General features: G+C 61.4%; 1 protein-coding gene across 13 annotated transcripts; it reads right to left on the bottom strand.

Moving 5' to 3' along the window:
- Nucleotides 1-245: 245 nt before the first annotated feature.
- Nucleotides 246-18,556, bottom strand: ARHGEF1 (Rho guanine nucleotide exchange factor 1). 13 transcript variants are annotated; one of them, XM_032849637.1, is made up of 33 exons: nt 14,242-14,664; nt 13,909-14,200; nt 13,806-13,872; nt 13,303-13,345; nt 13,129-13,212; nt 12,561-12,674; nt 10,507-10,605; nt 10,283-10,325; nt 9,836-10,082; nt 9,445-9,474; nt 9,102-9,201; nt 8,858-8,954; nt 8,749-8,784; nt 8,457-8,594; nt 7,750-7,855; nt 7,193-7,201; nt 6,455-6,622; nt 6,020-6,165; nt 4,464-4,610; nt 4,063-4,145; nt 3,717-3,842; nt 3,489-3,603; nt 3,280-3,380; nt 3,000-3,077; nt 2,720-2,795; nt 2,480-2,647; nt 1,893-1,980; nt 1,695-1,781; nt 1,374-1,444; nt 1,194-1,280; nt 716-879; nt 520-622; nt 246-305 (listed from the first exon to the last, which is right to left on the bottom strand). In XM_032849637.1, exons 1-32 carry the CDS (start codon nt 14,647-14,649, stop codon nt 539-541), a joined length of 3,702 nt encoding a protein of 1,233 aa, XP_032705528.1. In that variant the 5' UTR covers nt 14,650-14,664; the 3' UTR covers nt 246-305; nt 520-538. The 13 variants fall into 13 exon arrangements, 10 of the variants coding, with proteins under 10 accessions (XP_032705528.1, XP_032705532.1, XP_032705533.1 ...); XM_032849641.1 differs by lacking the exons at nt 13,806-13,872; nt 13,909-14,200; nt 14,242-14,664 and adding exons at nt 15,431-15,571; nt 18,226-18,349 and having other exon boundaries at nt 7,193-7,204; XM_032849642.1 differs by lacking the exons at nt 13,806-13,872; nt 13,909-14,200; nt 14,242-14,664 and adding exons at nt 15,431-15,571; nt 18,022-18,149 and having other exon boundaries at nt 7,193-7,204.

The following is an 18,556-nucleotide window of genomic DNA, read 5'->3' as shown; positions in this document are numbered from 1 at the left end:
GGAGGGGTGCCCCCCCCCCACCGGCAATACTGTGATGGTCCGGGGCATGGCAGGGTCACTGTGGTCCCCCTGGGAAGGAAGCCCTGAGTCCCCCAAGCAGAAGACAGGAGGGAGAGAAGGCCCAGGCCATGGGAGGTTGCGGGGAGGCAGTGATCCCAGCGGGACCCCCCCCCCCCAGGTACGGCCCCCCCCTCGCCCCAGCAGCCCAGCTCCCTCTCCTCAGGCCCTTGGGGTGGAGATGCAGAGGCAGCTGTGCGGTGGCAGCTGTGCGGTGGCAGCGGGTGGCCCTCAGTCTTGCGAAAGGCCTGGGGGATGTAGGAAAAGGGAGATGGGGAGAGATGAAGAGAAAGGGGGAGAGGGAGGAGGGGCAGAGAGAACACAGAAGAGCCTGAGGAGGAGGGCGCAGGAGGTGGAATGGGGACATGCAGGGAGACTGAGGCAGAGGGAGAGAGCAGCAGGGGGCTGTAGAGAAGGGAGCCACTGAGACGCCCACTCTGGTCCCTCCAGTTCTCCACTTACCTGCCTGGGGCCGGGAGCCTCAGGTACAGCCAGGCTGGGGGGCAGCGTTCTCCCCGAGCTGAGACAGGAGGAGTCGCAGGCGACAAAATTCCTCCTCTACCTCCTGGTTGGAGAGTCCGCAGTGAGAGAGGTCCCTCCACGGAGCCTGGACTCCACTCAGTCTCCCCCCACCGCACTCCTCCCCCTAGGGCGCCACCTCCAGCTGTTTCACAGTCTCCTCCAGGCCGAGCAGCTTCTCCCGAATCTCCTGGGTCTGGTTCTGGCTCTGGGAGCCGCCCCCTGGGACCCCATCCCCTTCACGGGGAGGCCCCGCCCCGCTGTCTTCCTCCGAGGGAAATAGGAGCTGCTTCAGGGACAGCACTGGCAGGGACAAGGGGACAGAGTCAGAAGCAGGGCTGGGAAAGAGGCTGAAGGCTGGCAGGGGGGATCCCAGAGGGGAAGGTGGGGGCCAGGGTGGGGCTGGGGGATGTGAAGGGGTGCAGAGGAGAGGCAAGGAACACAGAGGGTGGAGGGCGTCCAGGGAGAGGCTGAACGGAAGGTCAAGGGAGGGACAGAGGCTGTGGAAGGAAGAGGGGGTTTGGGGCCACCGAGAGTGGGGATACAGGCCGGGCGCACTGGGCCTGGGCAGGAGGCAAGCTGGGAAGGGGGGCTAGAGGCAGCCCCGCGTGGCCTACCTTTCTCCAGGGCCTTGGCAGCGAGCTGGCCCTCGGGGCCGGGCCTGCAGTAGGGCAGGAGCATGCTAAGGATCCTTTCTGTCCTGCCTGGGTGGGAGGCAGAAGCCGGAGGGGGTGTTCAGCTGTTGCTGGGCCTCCTCGTGACGCCCGCCCCCCTCAGCTCCCCCCGTGAAGGCTCACCATCCGCTGGGGGCATCTCTCGGCCACCACCGTTGCCATTCTCCGAGCTGCTGAGCAGGGGCTCTCGGGTGCTGGGGGGAGGAAGGACTAAGTGATCCCACAGCCCTGGCCCTGGGGAGGGGGCGGCAGGGAGACAGCAGGTGGGGCGGGGGGGGGGGCACAAACAGAAAAAAATGTTGAGGCTGGGAGATGGAGACAGAGGAGCCTGGGTAGGGGCCAGAGAGGCTGTGGTGGTGGCACATGCACACACAGACAGACACACACACACACACCCGGAGCTCAAACTCCCCGGCTCCTCAGGCCTCCACTGTCCTCCCTCACCTGCTCGGGCTGGGCCGGGATTTGGAACGAGAGGCGGGAGCGGGGACCTTCAAGGATCCAGCAGTCTCGGTGATGAGGGAACACCAGCTGGGGAGAAAGGTCAGCGCCCCCGGGGCAGGCAGTCAGAGCCCCCAGATCCTGTGCCGGAGCCTCCCACCCCCCAGCCCAGGCCTCCTCGTCCACTGGAGCCACCCTCACTTCTTCCGTTCCGACACGGTCTGGGCCACCAGTTCATAGATCTGTGCCTCCTGGTCCCACGTAAAAAGGACATAAAAGGCTTTGTGATCTGTGGAAGAAGGGAGAAGGGGTTCAGAGCCAAGGTCACCCCCATGTGCCTTCCCCTAAGTGTGGGCTAGAGGCTGGGGCAGCCCCTGCTGGCAGTGGCCTCGGGCTCCCACAGCTCATGCCATCCCTCACGTGCCTTGTCCCGAGGCCTCCATCTCATACCCCTCGTCCATCAGGCAGCAAGTCCCCAGTCTGGCTCGCCCCACAGACCCCTGGAGCCGCTGATACACCTCTGCAAACCCCCAACTCTGTCCTCCCCCACCCCCGCTCCCCTGGGGTCCCCAGGAGACAGCCAGGGGGCATTTCCCAAGACTGATGAGAGCGGGCTGCTCCCTGCAAACCCCAGGGGAGCTGCCGGGCTCCCTTCCTAAGACCCACAACGCTCCTGGTCCCCTGGTTGCCTTCTTCGCCTCTGCTGAGGCCCCCTGGTGCCCCCCACCCCCGCATGCTCCCCAGCCCTCCCGGTCGGTCACCGCCCACGCCGCAGGCTTGTGCCTCACCGGTGGCCACCTCGCGGGTGATGGCAGACGTGAGCCGCAGCACCGGCCGCAGCATGGTCTTGCCGTCGGGTGTGGGTGTCAGCGTCCGGCTGTGGGACTTGAGCAGCAGCCGCTCGTCCTGGCGCTGGAGCAGCAGCAGCAGGTCGTCCAGCAGCAGCACGTGGACTTCTGCAGGGCAAGGCCCAGGCTTAACGGCCGCCCCTACCCCCCCAGCACCCCGGCCCCGGCCCCCGCGCTCACCCACAGCCTTGTCCTTCGTCACCCGCCACGTCAGCGGGCCCTCATGCACCAGCTTCTTCTTGGTGATGTCCAGGTTCTGGAGGCAGGAGGGTGTACCCGGTGCGCAGGGCACGGCAGGGGAGGGGAGGGCAGGGGTCAGGAGGGGCAACCAGCTGGGACTGAAGAGGGGCTCTGGGCGGAGGGGTGGCTCTCCTTCCTAGGGTGCATTAGCAGAGAACTCCCGGGGCAGGAGGGGCAGGGCTGCCGGAGAGCAGGGGAAGGCTGGGGAGGGCAGGGCCACCTTGAACTCGCTCAGCATGGGGTCGCTGCTCTGCCGTAGGTGGGACAAGTCCAGGCGCTTCTGATAATCCTTGAGTCGCTGCGGGGGGGTGGGGGGGGAGGGAGAGTCACGGGGAGGACCCGAAGGCTGTGGCTGACCCCCAGTGACCCTGAAGGGGACAAGCTGAGGGCAGGGCTTGGCCTCCAGAGAAGGGGCCCTGAGATAGACAAGACAAAGGCCCGCCCAAGCTCCACACATGGACGCCCCATTGCCCTGGGCCCATGGCCACGGCCAGGCGTACCAGCAGGTCCTCCATGTCGCGCACGGCCTGGTTGACGTGGTGCAGAATTTCTCGACAGCACTCAGCGGCCAGGTCCACTTTCTCTCGTTCCGCTGGCTCCTCTGTGGCAAAGGAGAAGCAGGCCCTGGTGACCCTGAGCCAGGAAGCTCCTGGCCCGCCCCGCCCCGCGGAAGCGGGGGCCCTGCTGCCGTCGGGCCCTGCGCCGGCACCTGTGTTCTGCCCGATGCTCTGGAGGAGCAGCGGGTACTTGGTCAGACGCTGCATCTCCGTGGGGATCATATCCTTCAGCTGCAGGCGGCGGCACCGGGGGCGGCTCTCGGCCTCCTGTGGGCAGAGTGGCGCTGAGTGGCCCAGCAGTGGGGGCACGGGGCAGGAATTGTGACACCAGCACCGCTTCCCCCAACCCCCCCACCCCCAGACCCGGGCCTCCCCCTCACCTGCACAAAGGCACAGAACCGAGGCTCCTTGCGCTGCTTGGCTTTGAGCTGCTCTAAGGCAAATGACTGGCGGCTGCAGAAGCGGGAGGAGATTTTCTGGAACCAGCTGCCTTCGGCACCATCAAACTACAGCGAGATTCAGGCCAGGGAGGGTGTCTCAGGTGGGATTGGGAAGAGCCAGGCCTCACGTGGGAACAGCTGCCTCGACAGGCGCCTGCAGTGAGCGGCCCAGACCCCGGGGTCTTAATGGGAGAGGGGCTTGAGACCGGCCTCCCTGGGCCTGGATTCCAGGTCCCTGGCTGGAAAGAGGGGACCCCAGGAGGAGGCAGGGGCTGGGCACCCTCACCCGAGCCAGCAGCACGTCTCCGATCTCCTCAATGAGGTAGCCACTATCCTGCCTGAGCTTCATCAGTCGATCGAGGAACAGGGCTGTGGAGAGCGGTGAGGGAAGGGAGCACTGTCAGGGCCAGAGCTGCAGCGCGCAGAGCGGAGCGGGAGGCAGTGGCGGTCGAGCTGCAGGTGTCGGATCCTGGGGGCCGAGGGGCCACCACCCACCCGATGCCATGCCCTTGTTGACATGCCCCGGGAATATGAGCTCTGGGGGGTCTGGGGCTGCCCTCAGGGCTAGAAAGGAAGCTGCTCATGCCAGGCACTCAAGGAGAATGTGCTAGGCTCCAGTTGAGCCACTGAGGCCTTGAGGAGGGAGCCGGCAGCGGGGCACACAGCGGGCCACAGCCCTGCACTCACAATGCACCTCGATGAGCTCGTCCAGGCTGGGGAAGATGTTCTGGAGCTCCTCCAGGGAGAAGAAGCCCCCTTCTGCCATGGGCTGGTAGAAAAGGTCATGCAGCACCCGGAGCATGCGCACATGGGCGGCCTCAGTCACCAGCAGCTCTGCGGAAGCAGGAAGCATGGGTGGGAAGGGCGCGGGGGGTGGGGGGGTGCACACAATCTCAGAGGCAGGCTCAGGGTGGGGGGACAGGGATAACTCTCCCTGGGTGGAATCATTTGCCGCCAAACTAGCCACTGAGGATTCCTTATCCCACTGCTGGTTTTCCTGGGCTGCGGCAGCCAGCCCGGGTGACCAGTGGTCCCCTGTGCCTGGCACCCACGCCTTTCCCCGAACATGGGATTGTCAGTGCTACACCTGGGAAAATTCCAGGCGAACTGGGATGAGCTGGTTGCACCACCACCAGCAAGCCTAAGGCTGTGTAACATCCAGCAAGTCCCTCGGCCTTGGTTTCTGGAACAATAACCCTTTACACACACGTTGATAGCCTTGGATCCAGGGAACCCCTCTCCCCCCGCCCCACTGCCACGAGGGAGCATGCCTGGGTTTCAGGGGCCCCAGGAGTTCCTGGAGACTATAAACGCACAACTCCGTTTTAGGAATATTTTTCTGATGAGGGAAATGGCTGTGCTGTCCACTACGGTACCCACTAGCCACACACAGTCCTTTGGATTTTAACTGAAATGAAATACAGTTCTGTGGTCAGTGGTACTTGTCATATTTCAAGTGCTCAACAGCCATTATGCGGCTGGTGGTAACCGTGCTGGACAGCACAGAGGCTGTGAGTTTTCATTATTCCAGAAAATTTTATCAGATAACACTGCTTTGTATTTGGCTCGTATCCTTAGAAGGATCTGGAACACAAGAAGTATTCCTCTACGGCCCTAAAACTTCCGAATGAGTTCCCCTCTTACTATTAAGCAACGTGTAAATAAAACTTCTAAACCAGAGCTTCCAAAGAAGTGTTCTACTTTTGCCAAACGCCCACCCCACACCCAGTTCGAGATCGCAGAGAAGAATCAACATAGAAAGGATACTTCCATCATCTCCCTGCCCAGAAACAAGCGCCGAAGATACACTGAGTATCTTCCGGAACTTGTCCCCATGGCACTGCTTTTGCCTCTGAACGGTTAAGTCCACACTGGAATGTTCTTACCTGGCCCCCCACCACACTAAACACTTCCCACGATTCCCCTCAGCTCCATGACTGTCTTTTGAGGTGGGAACTATTACTTCCCGAATAAGGAAACAAATATTTCCTTGAGAAATACAACTTCATTTGGCCCTTCCAGCTCTTACCAGCTCTGCCCTGCACTAGGAAAAAAACTCGCAGCAAATGTCACTTTGACAGCTGACACATTCTTGTTTCACGAGCGGCTGTTCCACAATGTATGTGACAAACGGCCCTCAGTGGTAACAGGCTGCCTTCAAGTCCGGCCCGTGGCCTGTGGCACACAGAGATGGACAGCACCTTGTCCCTTCGCCGGAACTGGGTAGCGTCCCCCGTACTCACCACTGATGACCTCCTGCCGCTTCACCTGGCTCTTGGGCAGGCTGTGCAGGGTGCCGAGGGGGACAAGCTCCCGCCAGCCAGGGGGCTCTTCTGGTTCTAGTTCTAGTCCTGACCGTGCCGGGTCCCCTTCGTCTCCAGGCTCAGGGCTGTGAGACAGAGGCCTTGTTAGGGCCCCAGCTTGGGGCATCCCTGGGAGGAGACTTCCATTCCTAGTGTCGAAGCCCCACCACCCACCACCCCCATCGGCCCGCCCCATGGCCTTGGCATTCAAGGCCTCCAGAGCAGGCCCCAAATCTCTAAGAAAGAAGAGTCCCACCCCTCTCCTGTGACATCAGTGACCAATACCCAGTTCTCTCTAACTCTGGCAACAACCCCTCCCCCGCCATCCTCCTGACTCTCCAGGCTGCCTCAGTAGATGGAGGAGGAATGACCTACGTGGCTCGTCGGGTAGGGCCAAGCACGGCCGTGGCAGAGCTGGGGTCCATGTCCACGTCACTCCGGGAGCGGCCCCCACCCCGGCCCTTAGCCCCGAGGCTGCCCCGGGAAGGCCGGCGGCGGTCACTCACCCGCAGGCTCTCCGAGCGCCCCAGACGCCCCGATAGCCTGGACCCCAAGGCCAAAGGCAGAGTCAGGCAGAGGTCAGGACAGAGACAGGGAGAGACCAAGACAGGGACAGAGACAGGGAGAGACCAAGACAGGGACAGTTGGGAGAGACCAGGACAGGGACAGAGACAGGGAGAGACCAAGACAAGACCAGAGGTGGGGAGATACCAGGACAGGGACAGAAGGGGACCAAGATAGGGGAGACCAGGACAGATACCAAACATGCAACAGAAGAGAGGAGAGAGTCAGAAGGAGCAGTGGAACTTGGGACTTTGGGCTGTTGGGGCACTGGGGGTGGTCAAGAGGGACTGGGAAACTTGGTGGGGGTGGGGAAGGAAACCCAGACCAGCAGAGGATTGACCCCTCCCTTCCCTGAGGCAAGGGGCTGGGCAGACAGAGCAGGGAGGGAGGAAGGGAAGATTTCAATACTTAGCTCTTCAGCTGGGAGGGTGATGTCCCTACCCACCCCTTGCAGGGTGAAGGGGAGGGGATGGCTCATGGGGAGAGGGGAGGGGCTGGGAGAAATGGGGGAGGGGCTAGCCCTCCCCCCACCCAGGGCCCCAGACCCACCTCTTCCATCTTCTGGGGAGAGAGGGGCACAGGGTCAGAGGAGGACCCAAATGGAACCCAACTCACCTCCCCCGCCCACCAAAGGGTCCCCAAAGCAGCGGCACAAGGACGGGCAGGGGGCAGAGCCTGCCCCCCAACTGTGAGGAGGACAGGGCCCCCAGGCTTGGAGCACAGAGGGTGGGGGCTGGAGGACAGGGCACAGGAAGGCAGGGGCGGGAGCAAGGCGCAGGGCAGTGGCTCGGAAGAGGAGAGGAGGGAATGACAACCTAAAGAAGGGTTGAGGGAGGGGGCAGGAGGTACAGGGAGGCCAAGAAGAGCAGAAGAAGAGGTGCAGGAGGAGAAAGAGAAGAGGAGGAGAGAAAAGAGAAAGTGGAGGAAAGAGGAGGCAGAAGATGACAGAGGGAGGAGCAGAGCAGAGTGGAGATGGCTTGGGGACAGCAGGAGCAAATGGCAGCGCGACCCCCGGCACAGCACACGCGTAACCTCCCCCCTCCCGGGGGCCTGATAAGCCCCTTCCTGCGCCCCGCACCCCTGCCCCCACACCCAGCCCCAGGCACCTCTCTGTGTCAGCACCCTCCTCAGTGCTCTCTGGGGGCGCCAGGGGCTCCAGGCTGGCCGGGCCCTGTGGTGGTGGGTCCCCCAGCTCTGGTGGGGCATCAACACCTGTGGGGTGGCGAGGAGAACAAAGCTGGCTGCCAGGCCCTTATGGCAAGACCCCCACCCTGGGGGCCTCGAGCTCCTCCTGTGGCGTGGGGGATGGGGGACTGACTGATAGAAGGGCCTCTGAGAACATGGCCACAGCAGCTGGGGCGGGGGCTTGGGGGAACCACAGAACCAGGGAAGGTTCCACGTCCATTCCTTCCCCGACCCTCAGCCAGGACTTGCAGAGAGAGGATAGACCCCTTTTAGGAAGACTGAGGCTCAGACACGGCTTCCCAGATATAACCTGACTAAGCCGCAGAGCTGGGACTTGAACCCAGAACTGGCCAAGCAGTTGCCTTAGATCCCTGGAGGGAACTGACAATATACTCTGAGAGGGTTCTGGGAAATGACGCCTTGGGGGCGGATGGGAAATGTAGTCCAAGGAGGGGGGCTTATGCAGCCCCAGGATAGAGGCTGGAACCTGAGAGGACAGCTGTGAAGCAGGTGAGCAGAGGAAAGGGGGGTGGTTTCTTAATACCACTGGGGACCAAGAGCAGGGCAGGGTAAGTGGAGAACTGGGGGGGGGTCTCTTGGGGGGCAGGGAGGCACTCAAGAAACTCACCTGCTTCCCGGTCGGGGCTGTCTCCAGACAGAGGGTGTGGAGAAATTCCAGGGACGTCCTGCCCAGGAGCCCCGACATTCCGGTCCCGGGAGGGCACCCCTAGGCCTCCCCTTCTTTCCATAAGGCCTGGCTTGTCAGCTGGGGAGACATCCAGGGAACAGGGGGGAATGAGAGCCCAATGCGTCTAATCCACCGCAGCCTGCACTCCAGCCCCACCCTCCCCACAGCCCAGGAACATCCCCACACCCTCTCCCAGGTTCCCCCCACCCCCAGCCGGCTTCAGGACCATTACCATCAGCCTCGACTTTGAGGTGTCGGAAATCAGGGGCTGAAACGAGAGATGGGGCCGTGAGGCAGGGGTGCCGTGGGGAAGCGGGGCGGGGAGAGGCCAGGCACCTCACCCTGAGGCTCGCCCCGGTTCCAGCGAGCAGCGTCCAGTAAGATGCTCAGGCCTTTCTTGGTCTTGGTTGGCTCATCTGACCGCCGATTCCCCATCATCTGAGGGAAGAAGGGAGAGTGAAGGAGGGGGCTCTCCATCTCTGAGACCATAACTGAGCAGAATCAGACCCTGGGAGCCCAGATCACGGGGCTCCCCAGGGGCCTCTGGGGAGGGAAGTGCCAGGTTTGGGTGCTCAGGGGAAGCACCTTTTTTCGGAAGAAATTCCTCCCCGACTTCTTGTCCCCGCTCTTGGTCCGCACCCCAAGGTGGCGCATGTACAGGCTGATGGCGCTGACCACAGCGGCACTGTGGGGAGGGGTCAGTCAGGGCCCCAAAATGTGTGCAGATACACGCACGCCCATGGCCGTGGGGACACTGCTGTCCCCCAAGCCTTCCCTTCCGCATTCACTTCCCACCCCAGCCCCCCAACCGGTTCCAGGTGAGTGTCTGAGGAAGGGGGAGAGGGCTCCAGAGGATAGGGTCCCAATCCCCAGTCCTCCTCCCTGGGGCCTGGGGGACTAAATGCCTCTCCTGCCGTTCTCTCATCACCTCTTTTCCTCATCGGGAGAGATGGTGTGTCTGCAAAAAGAAGGAAGAAGTTTGCGACAAACTTGCTAAGCCTGGATCCCTGTCTATCCAGCACAGATGTCCGGGGTGCTGCCCCTTAAACGCAGGAACAGAGAGAGGCGAGACGGAGAGGGAGAGGGTCACGGCTATGGGGAAGGAGGAGCACAGCAGAGAGCAGCGTCTCTTGGGAGCTCGGAGCAGCAAGGACAGGACCCAAGCGCCAGGCCCAAACATAAGACCATGGAAAGCCCTGGAAACTGGGAGGGTGCCCCAAAGCTGGGAAGAGCCCAAAGGTTAAGGAACGAACCCTGAAGCTGCAGGGACCCCACCCCTACCCCCACGCCAGGCTGGGGAGTGGGCAGGCCCCACTCACTGCATCTCCTCCAGGTGGGTCAGTAGCCGCTCGGCCAGGTGCCGCTCCCGGGCCTCAAAGCTGGCACGGTCCCGCCCAACCCAGGCCTCCAGCTGGGTCAGGTCGTGCTCCCAGGGTGTCATGCCCATGAGCCGCTTGGAGCGGAAGTCCTCCAGCAGCCGGCTGACGGTGGCCTGCTGGTTCTGCACCACATCCTGCACGAAGTGCCGCTGGACATCCTCGGAGAGGAGGTCGGGTCGCGTGCGGTCTGCAGGGACACGGGCAGGGGGCTGGGGGTCGTTCCCACCCACCCTCAGACCCCCGATGGGTGTGCTTCCTTGGGTTGCCGGGGCCAGGGGCAAGGACGGGAGTCTGTGCTGTCCATGGGAGCAGGGGAGTATGGCCTCCCGCCCCAGGGTTCCCCTGCCGGACACCTCTCCCTCACCCACAGTCCCCTTCTCTCCTTACCGAGTTCAAAGGAGACAGTGGGAGGGACCGGCACCCGCAAAACCTGCTCGGGCCAGAGAACAGGGTAAAGGTGAGGACCAGGGCAGTGATGGGGTCACCACACTGGTGCCTGCTGGGAATGATGGTCTGAGGGGAGGGAGCTGGGGAGGGAGGGCCAGGTGGGCACCGAGTCTCCCCAGGACCAGGATGTGGGGGGACTGGGGCCCCTCAGAGGTGTCTCTCACCGCGGTCTTGTCCAGGAAGCTATGGTAGAAGTCGAGGAAGGCCTTCTTGGCCTCTTTGGGACCCAGGGAAGCCAGCATGTCTGCGTGCAGGCAGCAGAGCTGGGGAGACAGAGAGCATCACGTGTCCTCTCCCTCCCAGCCCCAAACCACATTCTCCCTTGAAAAGCTTGAGGCTCACGTCCTCTGGTTAAGAGCTCCCTGGTCTCTACCACCCCCACGCCCAGGCCCTTGCCTCTCTTGGCCTCCCCGGGGGCCAGCGTGACCATTTGCTCATTTTCTATCCTGTGAAGTGGCTATGGTTTGGTTTCCTGCTGTCTCCTACTACGCTGAGAAGCCCAGGGCCTGTAGTGTGCTGTTCTAACCCTTGGTCCACGTTCACCTGGTCAGTTGTGGGCACTGGTTGTTATCGCCTTTTATAGATGAGAACACTGGGCTTAAGTAGCTTGCCCCAGGTCACGCTGCTACTTACTTAGTAGCAAAGCTGGGGTTAGAATTTAGAGAGCCTATTCCCCTAGAACCCACAGCCTAGAAATACTGCAAAAACCTGAGGGACACGCGTGTGTGTGTGTGAGAGAGAGAGGGAGGGAGGTTCTGGCTCATCGGTGCCCCCAGAGAGGCCCCGAGCACAGTGGGGGCTGGGCAAATAACCAGGTGGACCAGTGGGGCTCACTCATTCATTCACCACTCGTCCCCTGAGCTCGCCTGCCCTTCAGCCCCATGCTGGGCAGTGCCGGCACCTCGCTGCCCGCTCCCACCTGTCTTGGCTCCTGAGGTCTCTCGTTGGGTAAGGAACACAGTCTGTGTGCCAAGGCCTTACCCTGGTAGGGGTAGGACTCTGTTTTCTTGCCATAAACACTTCCAATCTCTGCACACCCCCAAACTCCTTGACAAAACCCCACAAGAGGCCCATAGGAAGCAACCCAGGGCCACAGCTATCTCCTGGCTGCCTGCCCAGCTGATGATGCGAGGGGGCTGCAGCAGACCAGAGTCTGAATGCTGGGGGCCACCCGGGTCACCTCGGCCAAGCCCCCGGCTCTGGCTGGGCTTGTTTCCACATCTGTAAAAGGACATGGCAGTCAGCACCCTCCCTGGCCTGAGTTCAGGAGCCCAAGTTCTAGAAAGCTCAGGCTCGCTAGGGGGAACTCCTTGCCCAGAGGGGCACAGCCTCCATTCGCAGGGGAGGGGCAGCCACTCTTCTGGAGAGAAGGCATTTTCCCGATTTCCTGCCCATTTCTGAAGCTCTGGGGTCAGTCGATGCACCCCTCCTTCTTGGAGCCCTGGGCATCCCAGCCCAGCAGCTCTCTCATGTCTGGCTGGGGGGGGGATGTACCCTATTGTGCACTTCCAGTCCGGTCCAGTGCTCTGGGCTACACCCTAGTTGCAGCCTGGGCTGGGCCACCCTGGGTCTCCTTGCGACAAGGACCTTGTCCCCAGAGCGCCCCCCTCAAGCCTGCGCAGTGGCCTCTTCCTTCCTGAGTCACGCACTGGGCTCTCCAGACCCTAGAGGGCAGCATGGCCGCCCCTGACAGGGCCCAGGAAATTTCTGCCTTGTAGGTGGGATAATGAATTCTGCTCGCTCTGCCGTGCGGGCTGGTTGCGGTGGTTCCTTGTTTCTGGGGCCTGGGAAGGCCAGGGGCTTCCCTCCCACAGCCCCGGGCCCTGAATGACGGACGGGTGGCCCCTGCAGAGGCCGCGGAAGAGGATTCCACTTCCAGGATCAGCGGGAGGGGCCATGGACGGGTGACACAACCATGGGCAGGGAACGGGGTGGGGAGCCTGGGGCTCTGCTGGCTTCTGGGGTCTCCACTGCTCTCTGACCCTGCTCTGAGTACCCTGCCCCCTGCACTCGCTCCTTGCGGAGATTTCCATGGGGCACCCGCAGTCTTGCCTGGGTCGCATGCCTAGCACTCTGGCTCTCTCTTCTAGATCTCACGCTGTGTGTTCTGGATCTGTTTCCTGGACCCTCCCAGCTGGGCTTCTCTGGCCGGTCTCACTGAGCGGGGTGGCCAATCCGGGTCTCAGCCCTCCCTCTGCCCACGCAGCCCCGCCCTCACCAAGGGTCCCGGTTCAAACTGCAAGGCCACGTGCTGCAGGAAGGCCATGAGGTGGGCAGGCCGCCGCTTCACCTGCTCCAGGCTCTGGAACTGGCTGTTGTGCTCCTCTGTGTTCTGAGGGCGAAGGGCGAGGCGGTGAGACAGTGGGGAGCAGAGAGGCACCTTGGGCTTGACCCCTCCCCTCCCTGGCAGCGATGACACCGTAATAGCCGGGACTGGGGCTGGTGTCAGGGACAGCAGATGAGTCAGCAGTACAACGGGGGGTTATGAGGACAAACATTAGCATAGGGAGTAGGGATCTGTGCTGCGATTAAGGGGGGCGGTGAAAAAACCCGGGGCTAGAGTTAAAAGGGTGGGAGTCCACGCTATAATGGGACACCAAGGATGGGGTGGGAGGGAACAAGGATTGTGGTACCCAGATTACAGAAAGAGGGACAGGCAGTGAGAGGAGGCGGGGGCCAGCATCCCACGGGGGACCTGAGGAGGGAGGGGACACTGAGGATGGGACTTGAGGGCTGGGGCCCACGGAGGTAGGGACAGAAGCTTTTCCATCCCATCTCCCCCTCACCGTCTCCAGCTCATTCTCAAAATCCTCATCCTCAGCCCCAATGATGCTGACTGGCACCAGGCCAGGCCGCGGTGGTCCTGGGGCCTATGGAAGAGGAGGGATGGCTTCAGCTCGGGGTGCAATGCCAACCCACAGCCCCCCCCAGTCCCCTGCCCCTAGGCTCTCTCCACTCACCAGCCCTCGGGCGATGTCCTCTGCCTCCATGGGCTCCACAGGGCTGGGGAACAAGAGGGGCCACGGTTGGGGGGGCAGGAGACAGTGGCACAGGGCAGTTACTCACAGATTCTTGGCCCAGGTGTGAAGGTGAGTAAACAGCGTCCCCCGCCCCAATCCCGGCCTCCACAGCTCAATGGGGCCTCTGTGTGGCGACAAAGAGCCCTTCAGAGGCCAGCCAGGGCGGGGAGCCCAAGGACAGGGAGCCTTGGGAGGGTGGGGGAAGCGATGGAGGCCCAGGAGCCGGGGTCCCTAAGAGAGCTGTGGCCATGAAAGCCTGTAATTTGGGGTCTCTAATGGGGAACAGGCTGGGGGCCTGGACTCCTGGGTCTGAGGGAGGAGGGGCTGAGGGCCTGGACTCCTGGGTCTGAGGGAGCAGGGACCGGGGACCTGGATTCCTGAGTCTGAGGGAGGAGGGGCTGAGGGCCTGGACTCCTGGGTCTGAGGGAGGAGGGACCGGGGACCTGGATTCCTGAGTCTGAGGGAGGAGGGGGCAGCAGGTTAGGTCTGAGAAAGGAGACCTGACTCTTGAGTCTAAGGGAGGAAGAGCTGGGGGCTGGACTCCTGGGTCTGAGGGAGGAGGGGCTGCAGGTTGGTCTGAGAAAGGACAGGCTGGGAGCCTAGATTCCTGGGTCTGAGGGAGGAGGCACTGGGAGTCTGGACTCCTGGGTCTAAGGGAGGAGGGGCTGGGGGCCGGACTCCTGGGTCTGAGGGAGGAATGGGCTGCAGATTGGGTATGAGGAAGGAGAGGCCAAGGGCCCAGACTTCTGAGTTTGAGGGAGGAGGAACTGGGGGCCTGGACTCCTCGGTGTGAGGAACGAGAGGCCAGGGACCTAGACTCCTGGGTCTGAGGGAGGAGAGGGCTGCAGGGAGCCTAGTTTCCTGGGTCTGAGTGAGGCGGCACTGGGAGTCTGGACTCCTGGGTCTGAGGGAAGAGGGCGCTGCAGGCTGGGTCCTAGGGAGGCAGGGCCTGGGGGCTAGCAGAGTTGGGAAGGTTAAAGGAAAGGTAGAAAGGAGATAAATGGGGTGTGTGGGGGCTGCTCTCCTAGACCTGACAGGCTTGGGGCCGGATGTTGCCTCTGAACCCACCAGCCCCACTTCCTGTGACAGGAAATCTAATGGCAAATCCCCCAACCCCCAACTCTCTCCACATAAGAAAACAAAACTCTGAACCTCTTTCCAGAGACCCAGAAGTCGCTTTCCCTCGGGGACCTGGTATCTCCCCCTGCTCCCAATCCCATAGAACAAGGGATGGTCCTCAGCCAGCTCATCCCCAAGGTGTGTCTGTCTCCCCTGCCCTGCCTCCATCTGTCCTGCTGGCTCTCCTTCCGTGGCCAGCTATCTGTCCTCTGGCTGTCTGTCCCTTGAATGTGCTTGAAGTCTTTGCCTCTCTTCTCCCGGTCTCCTTCCCTCTCTCCCTCCCTTCCGACCTGTCTCCCTTTCCCACCATCTCTCCCCTCCCTCCCCCTCCATACCTTGCCCTAGCTTTCATTGCTGTCTCTCCCCTCTGTCAGCATCTGTCTTCCCACATCTGGTTCTGCAGCCACCTGAGTCCTCGAGTCACTGTGTCATGCACTGTCCCTCTCTCTCCCCGGCTCTCCCATCATCTCCCTTAGAGTCTCTGCTTTCCTGTGTCTTCCCACCACCATCTTCTCGGTCCTTAATTAGTCTGACTAATGCCACGAGAGCCCGTGTCAGGCGGGAAGGAGGTGGGGAAGGGTGGACCAGTGGGGTGGTGGGGGAAGGGGAGGGGGTTCCCCCCGACAACCCAAAGCTATTTACAGCCCCGGTTGCCTGAGGCTCACCCTTCTGCCTCCTTCACAGGCCTCCTCCCTAGCACTCAATAAACGGTGGGCAGGATTTTGTTTATGACCATGAAACAGTGATGCTTTCTGGAGTGTCCCTGTGTCATCCCATGGGTTCCCCAGAGCACACAACATCCCCTTTCTCTTCCATAGAGCACCTCTGTCCACCTCCAAGCTCGGGTGATTTAAGATTTGAGCACTGTTAAATCTTCACGTAAATAAACTTGCAAACCGGCACCAAAAAAAAAAAAAAAGCTATTATTTATTACAAAAGCTAAACTTACCTAGCACTTAACAGCGTGCTAGGCATTGCTCCAAGTGCTTCTCACATCTGAACTCACTCAACGCTCACAACCACACGCACCCCATGCAATTAGTACTCCCGTTGGAGACAAAAACCTTCACCAGGCCACCGGCAGCAACTTCTGGAAAACATGACCGCACACATGGAAGGTCCATGCTCACCCCACTGCGGGGGCGGGGGGGGGGGGAGGTTCAACAGAGGCAGGGAGATTCCAAAAAGGGCAAAGGAGAGGACACATGTCATGTGAGCAAATGCTCAGGGCCAGGCAGGCCCCAACCATGCACCTGATGCCTATTACCTCTGCATTCCTCATCACGGAAACACGAAACAGTGGCTAACCATTAGTGTGCGCTAAGTGTCATAAAGTATATGCCAGGCATAACATTATTGCTTTACAGGTATTAACTCATTGAATCCTCTAAATGACCCCTGGAGGTCAGTTTTGTAACTATCTTCATTTCACAGAAGAGAAAACTGAGGCACAGCTCTTAAGGGACAGAGTGAGGATTCAGATCCAGGCAGTCTGACTTCAGAGTTTACACATTTAACTATGAGAATGTGCTCCTTTAGAGCACGGGGAATCCCACCCCCCACCCCAACCTTAGGAAACTAAAATCTGAACCGAAGTTGAGGCACATCTGATCCCTTGATGGTGTCTGGGAAAGTTAGGGGTCTGTGGGCACTGTGACTTGGGCAGGAGTGCTCAGGCTGCTCCACAGAGGCTTAGGGCTCAGAGAGCATTCTGGAAGGGAAGGTGGGGGGTTGGCTGCTTAGAAGATAGACGGTGGGGGGGTACCACAAAGGGTATTCACACACTGAGGCTGTCAGATAGCTTTGTAGGCAACTGAAAAGGCCAACCGTCCAGCAGCAGGGACACTGTGTCCATGGGACTGGAGGTGGTGGCGGTCAGGGAAAGTTTAGAAGGTTCTTAGAGGTGTGGGTCTTAGAGCAAAGCAGGCACCAGTCGGGGACTATATGGGCACCTGGATTCTATGCAAGGTTCGGGGTCTATAAGACACTGAGTGGATGACCCGGGTCTCCAAGAACCTCCGGAAGCCGTAAACAACTAAAAATACAGAGTAGTCAAGGTAAGTCCACAAGAGGCCCTTGGAAAGTGTAAGGCTCCAGATTCTCTTCTATTGGCAAGTTCAAACAAGTGGATCTACACGGAGGATCACACCGGATCATGATTCCGTATGTAAAGCAGCCAGTCTAGGGGACCTATGGAGACTTAAAACGGGAGCAAAATTCTATAGGCGTATGTGGTGGTCCCAAGACCCAAGATTCTAGGGGGTGATACTGACCGATGGGGACCCCACATCTGTAAGAAGCCGAGTTACCGGGGGTGGGTAGCAGGAAACTAGTAGGTCTGTAGGACCTTGTAATTTATATGGAACGTGGGGCATCTACACCAGTCCCAAATCCTACGTGGGACGTGGCGGGTCTACGCGGGCCCCAAATCCTACTACAAGGGACGTGGCGGGGCGCACGGCCAGGGATGATGGGGCGGACCTGCGGAGTCAGGGTCTGACGCCCGCCGGGGGCCGCGTCCCTCACCTGCTCCTGGTCGTAGGAGAATCCACCGCAGCAGCCAGAACCGAAGCCTCTGCGTGCCGGCTCCAAAGTTCCCCACCCCCGCCTCCGAGTCGCTCTAGCGCCCCAGCGTCTACCTTTGCTTCCAGCTCCACTCCTCCCGCCAGCCGCTCTAGCCTAGCTGCTGCCGGGTTCCTGCCCGGGAGACTCTACTCCTCCCGCCGGCCGCTCTAGCTCTCCACTGCGCCACGCTGGCCAGAAAGGGCCTCTCTGGCCTGCCTCGGAGGGCTGGCGTTTCCGTATCTCGACTACCCCTGTCACTCTACTGTGCCCCGCCCCCCGCCCCCGCCCCCAGAGCCAGACTACAGGGTTGTTCCAGCTCCCCCGGCCCAGGGCTCAATCCGAGATCTCCGAGTCGCCCCTGGCCTTAAGTCTCCGGCCTGGGTTCCCCACCCTATCTTGCCTTCCTAACTCCGGAAACAGCTGAATTTCCAAGGCGGACACTAATTTTCCCGGCACCCTCACCGCCCCGGCCGCACACTTTGTGCGGGGACGTAAAGCAAAACTCCTGGGTGCCAGGGTACCTTTCCCCCTGACATGCAGTGTAACCTGGAAAAAGTAATTACTTCTTCGCGAGACTCAGTCTTCCCGCCTGTACAATGGGGGAAGATCTCCAGCTCTGTCATCTACAACCCATCTCTCAGGGTATATAATTAATGGCCCAGAAAAAGAGCTTTCCAAAAAATGCTTTCAAACGCGCTCTGCAACTTTCAGCATCACAGGGGCCTACGGCGTAGTTATTGACGTTTTTCCTTTTCGGTGGCCCTAAAGCATGTGGGGTTGGAGGACGGGGCTTGAAAGCACCTGCAAGTTCAAATCCCAACTCCACTCGGTCTCACGGTGTGTGGACCCTGGGACGAGTCGGTTCCGCTCCCTAAGCCTCAGTTTCCCCACCCGTATAATGGGAGTGATCATCCATCCTCCGCTGGACAGTTGCGAGGCCTTGACCCCGGCCTTGCACCCTTCATCCCCACTTACTGGGCACTCGGCAGGTGTCAGTTCTCCTCTCTTTGCTCCCCTTGACAGATGGGGAAACTGAGGCCCACGGAGGGGCGGCCGCTGGCTCTGAGGGGCGCCGAGGAGGCCCCTGCACTGCCGGCAGCGCCCGGCCCCCTCCCTCCTCCTCCCCACTTCCCCAGGCAGCCGAGGGGCGGGAGGCCGGGCGGGGCCGGGACCGTGTACCTGGAGTCCGGCGGGGAGGTGACCGGCGGGGCGCCCGAGGTCGGGCTCGGCGATCCCGGGCCCTGCGTCCCGGCTCCCGCTTCCTGGCTCTGGCGGGGCAGGAAGTTGGGGCGTTTTTCCGGAGGCCCCCGCCCCGCCGCCCCTCCCCGCTTCCTGCCCGCGCCCCGCGCCCGCCCGGCACCTCCGCTTCCTTCCCCTTCTCGCCGCCAGCCGGGCCCCTCCTTCCCCCGCTCGGCGGGGGACCAGTCGGCCCCGGCCCCGCCCCGGCCCCGCCCGGCTACTCCCGGCTTTGTCCGTCTGTCTGTCCGCGGGTCGCGGACTCCACGCTTCT

Source organism: Lontra canadensis, unplaced genomic scaffold, assembly GCF_010015895.1.
Source record: "Lontra canadensis isolate GAN:19392208 unplaced genomic scaffold, GSC_riverotter_1.0 scaffold235, whole genome shotgun sequence".
Taxonomy (NCBI): domain Eukaryota; kingdom Metazoa; phylum Chordata; class Mammalia; order Carnivora; family Mustelidae; genus Lontra; species Lontra canadensis.
The sequence above is the reverse complement of the archived record's forward strand: the minus strand, read 5'-3'. Positions and strand labels throughout refer to the sequence as shown.

Excerpts from the sequence above, each read along its gene's own strand:
- ARHGEF1 (XM_032849637.1), bottom strand. The coding sequence starts at position 14,649 with ATGGAGGCAGGGCAGGGGAGACAGACACACCTTGGGGATGAGCTGGCT. Across the intron at positions 14,201-14,241 it reads GGAGTCCAGACTCCCAGTGC|CTCCTCCCTCAGACCCAGGA; the intron begins CGCCTCACTCAG and ends CCCTGCAGCCCT. Across the intron at positions 2,796-2,999 it reads CCATGCTGAGCGAGTTCAAG|AACCTGGACATCACCAAGAA; the intron begins GTGGCCCTGCCC and ends TCCTGCCTCCAG.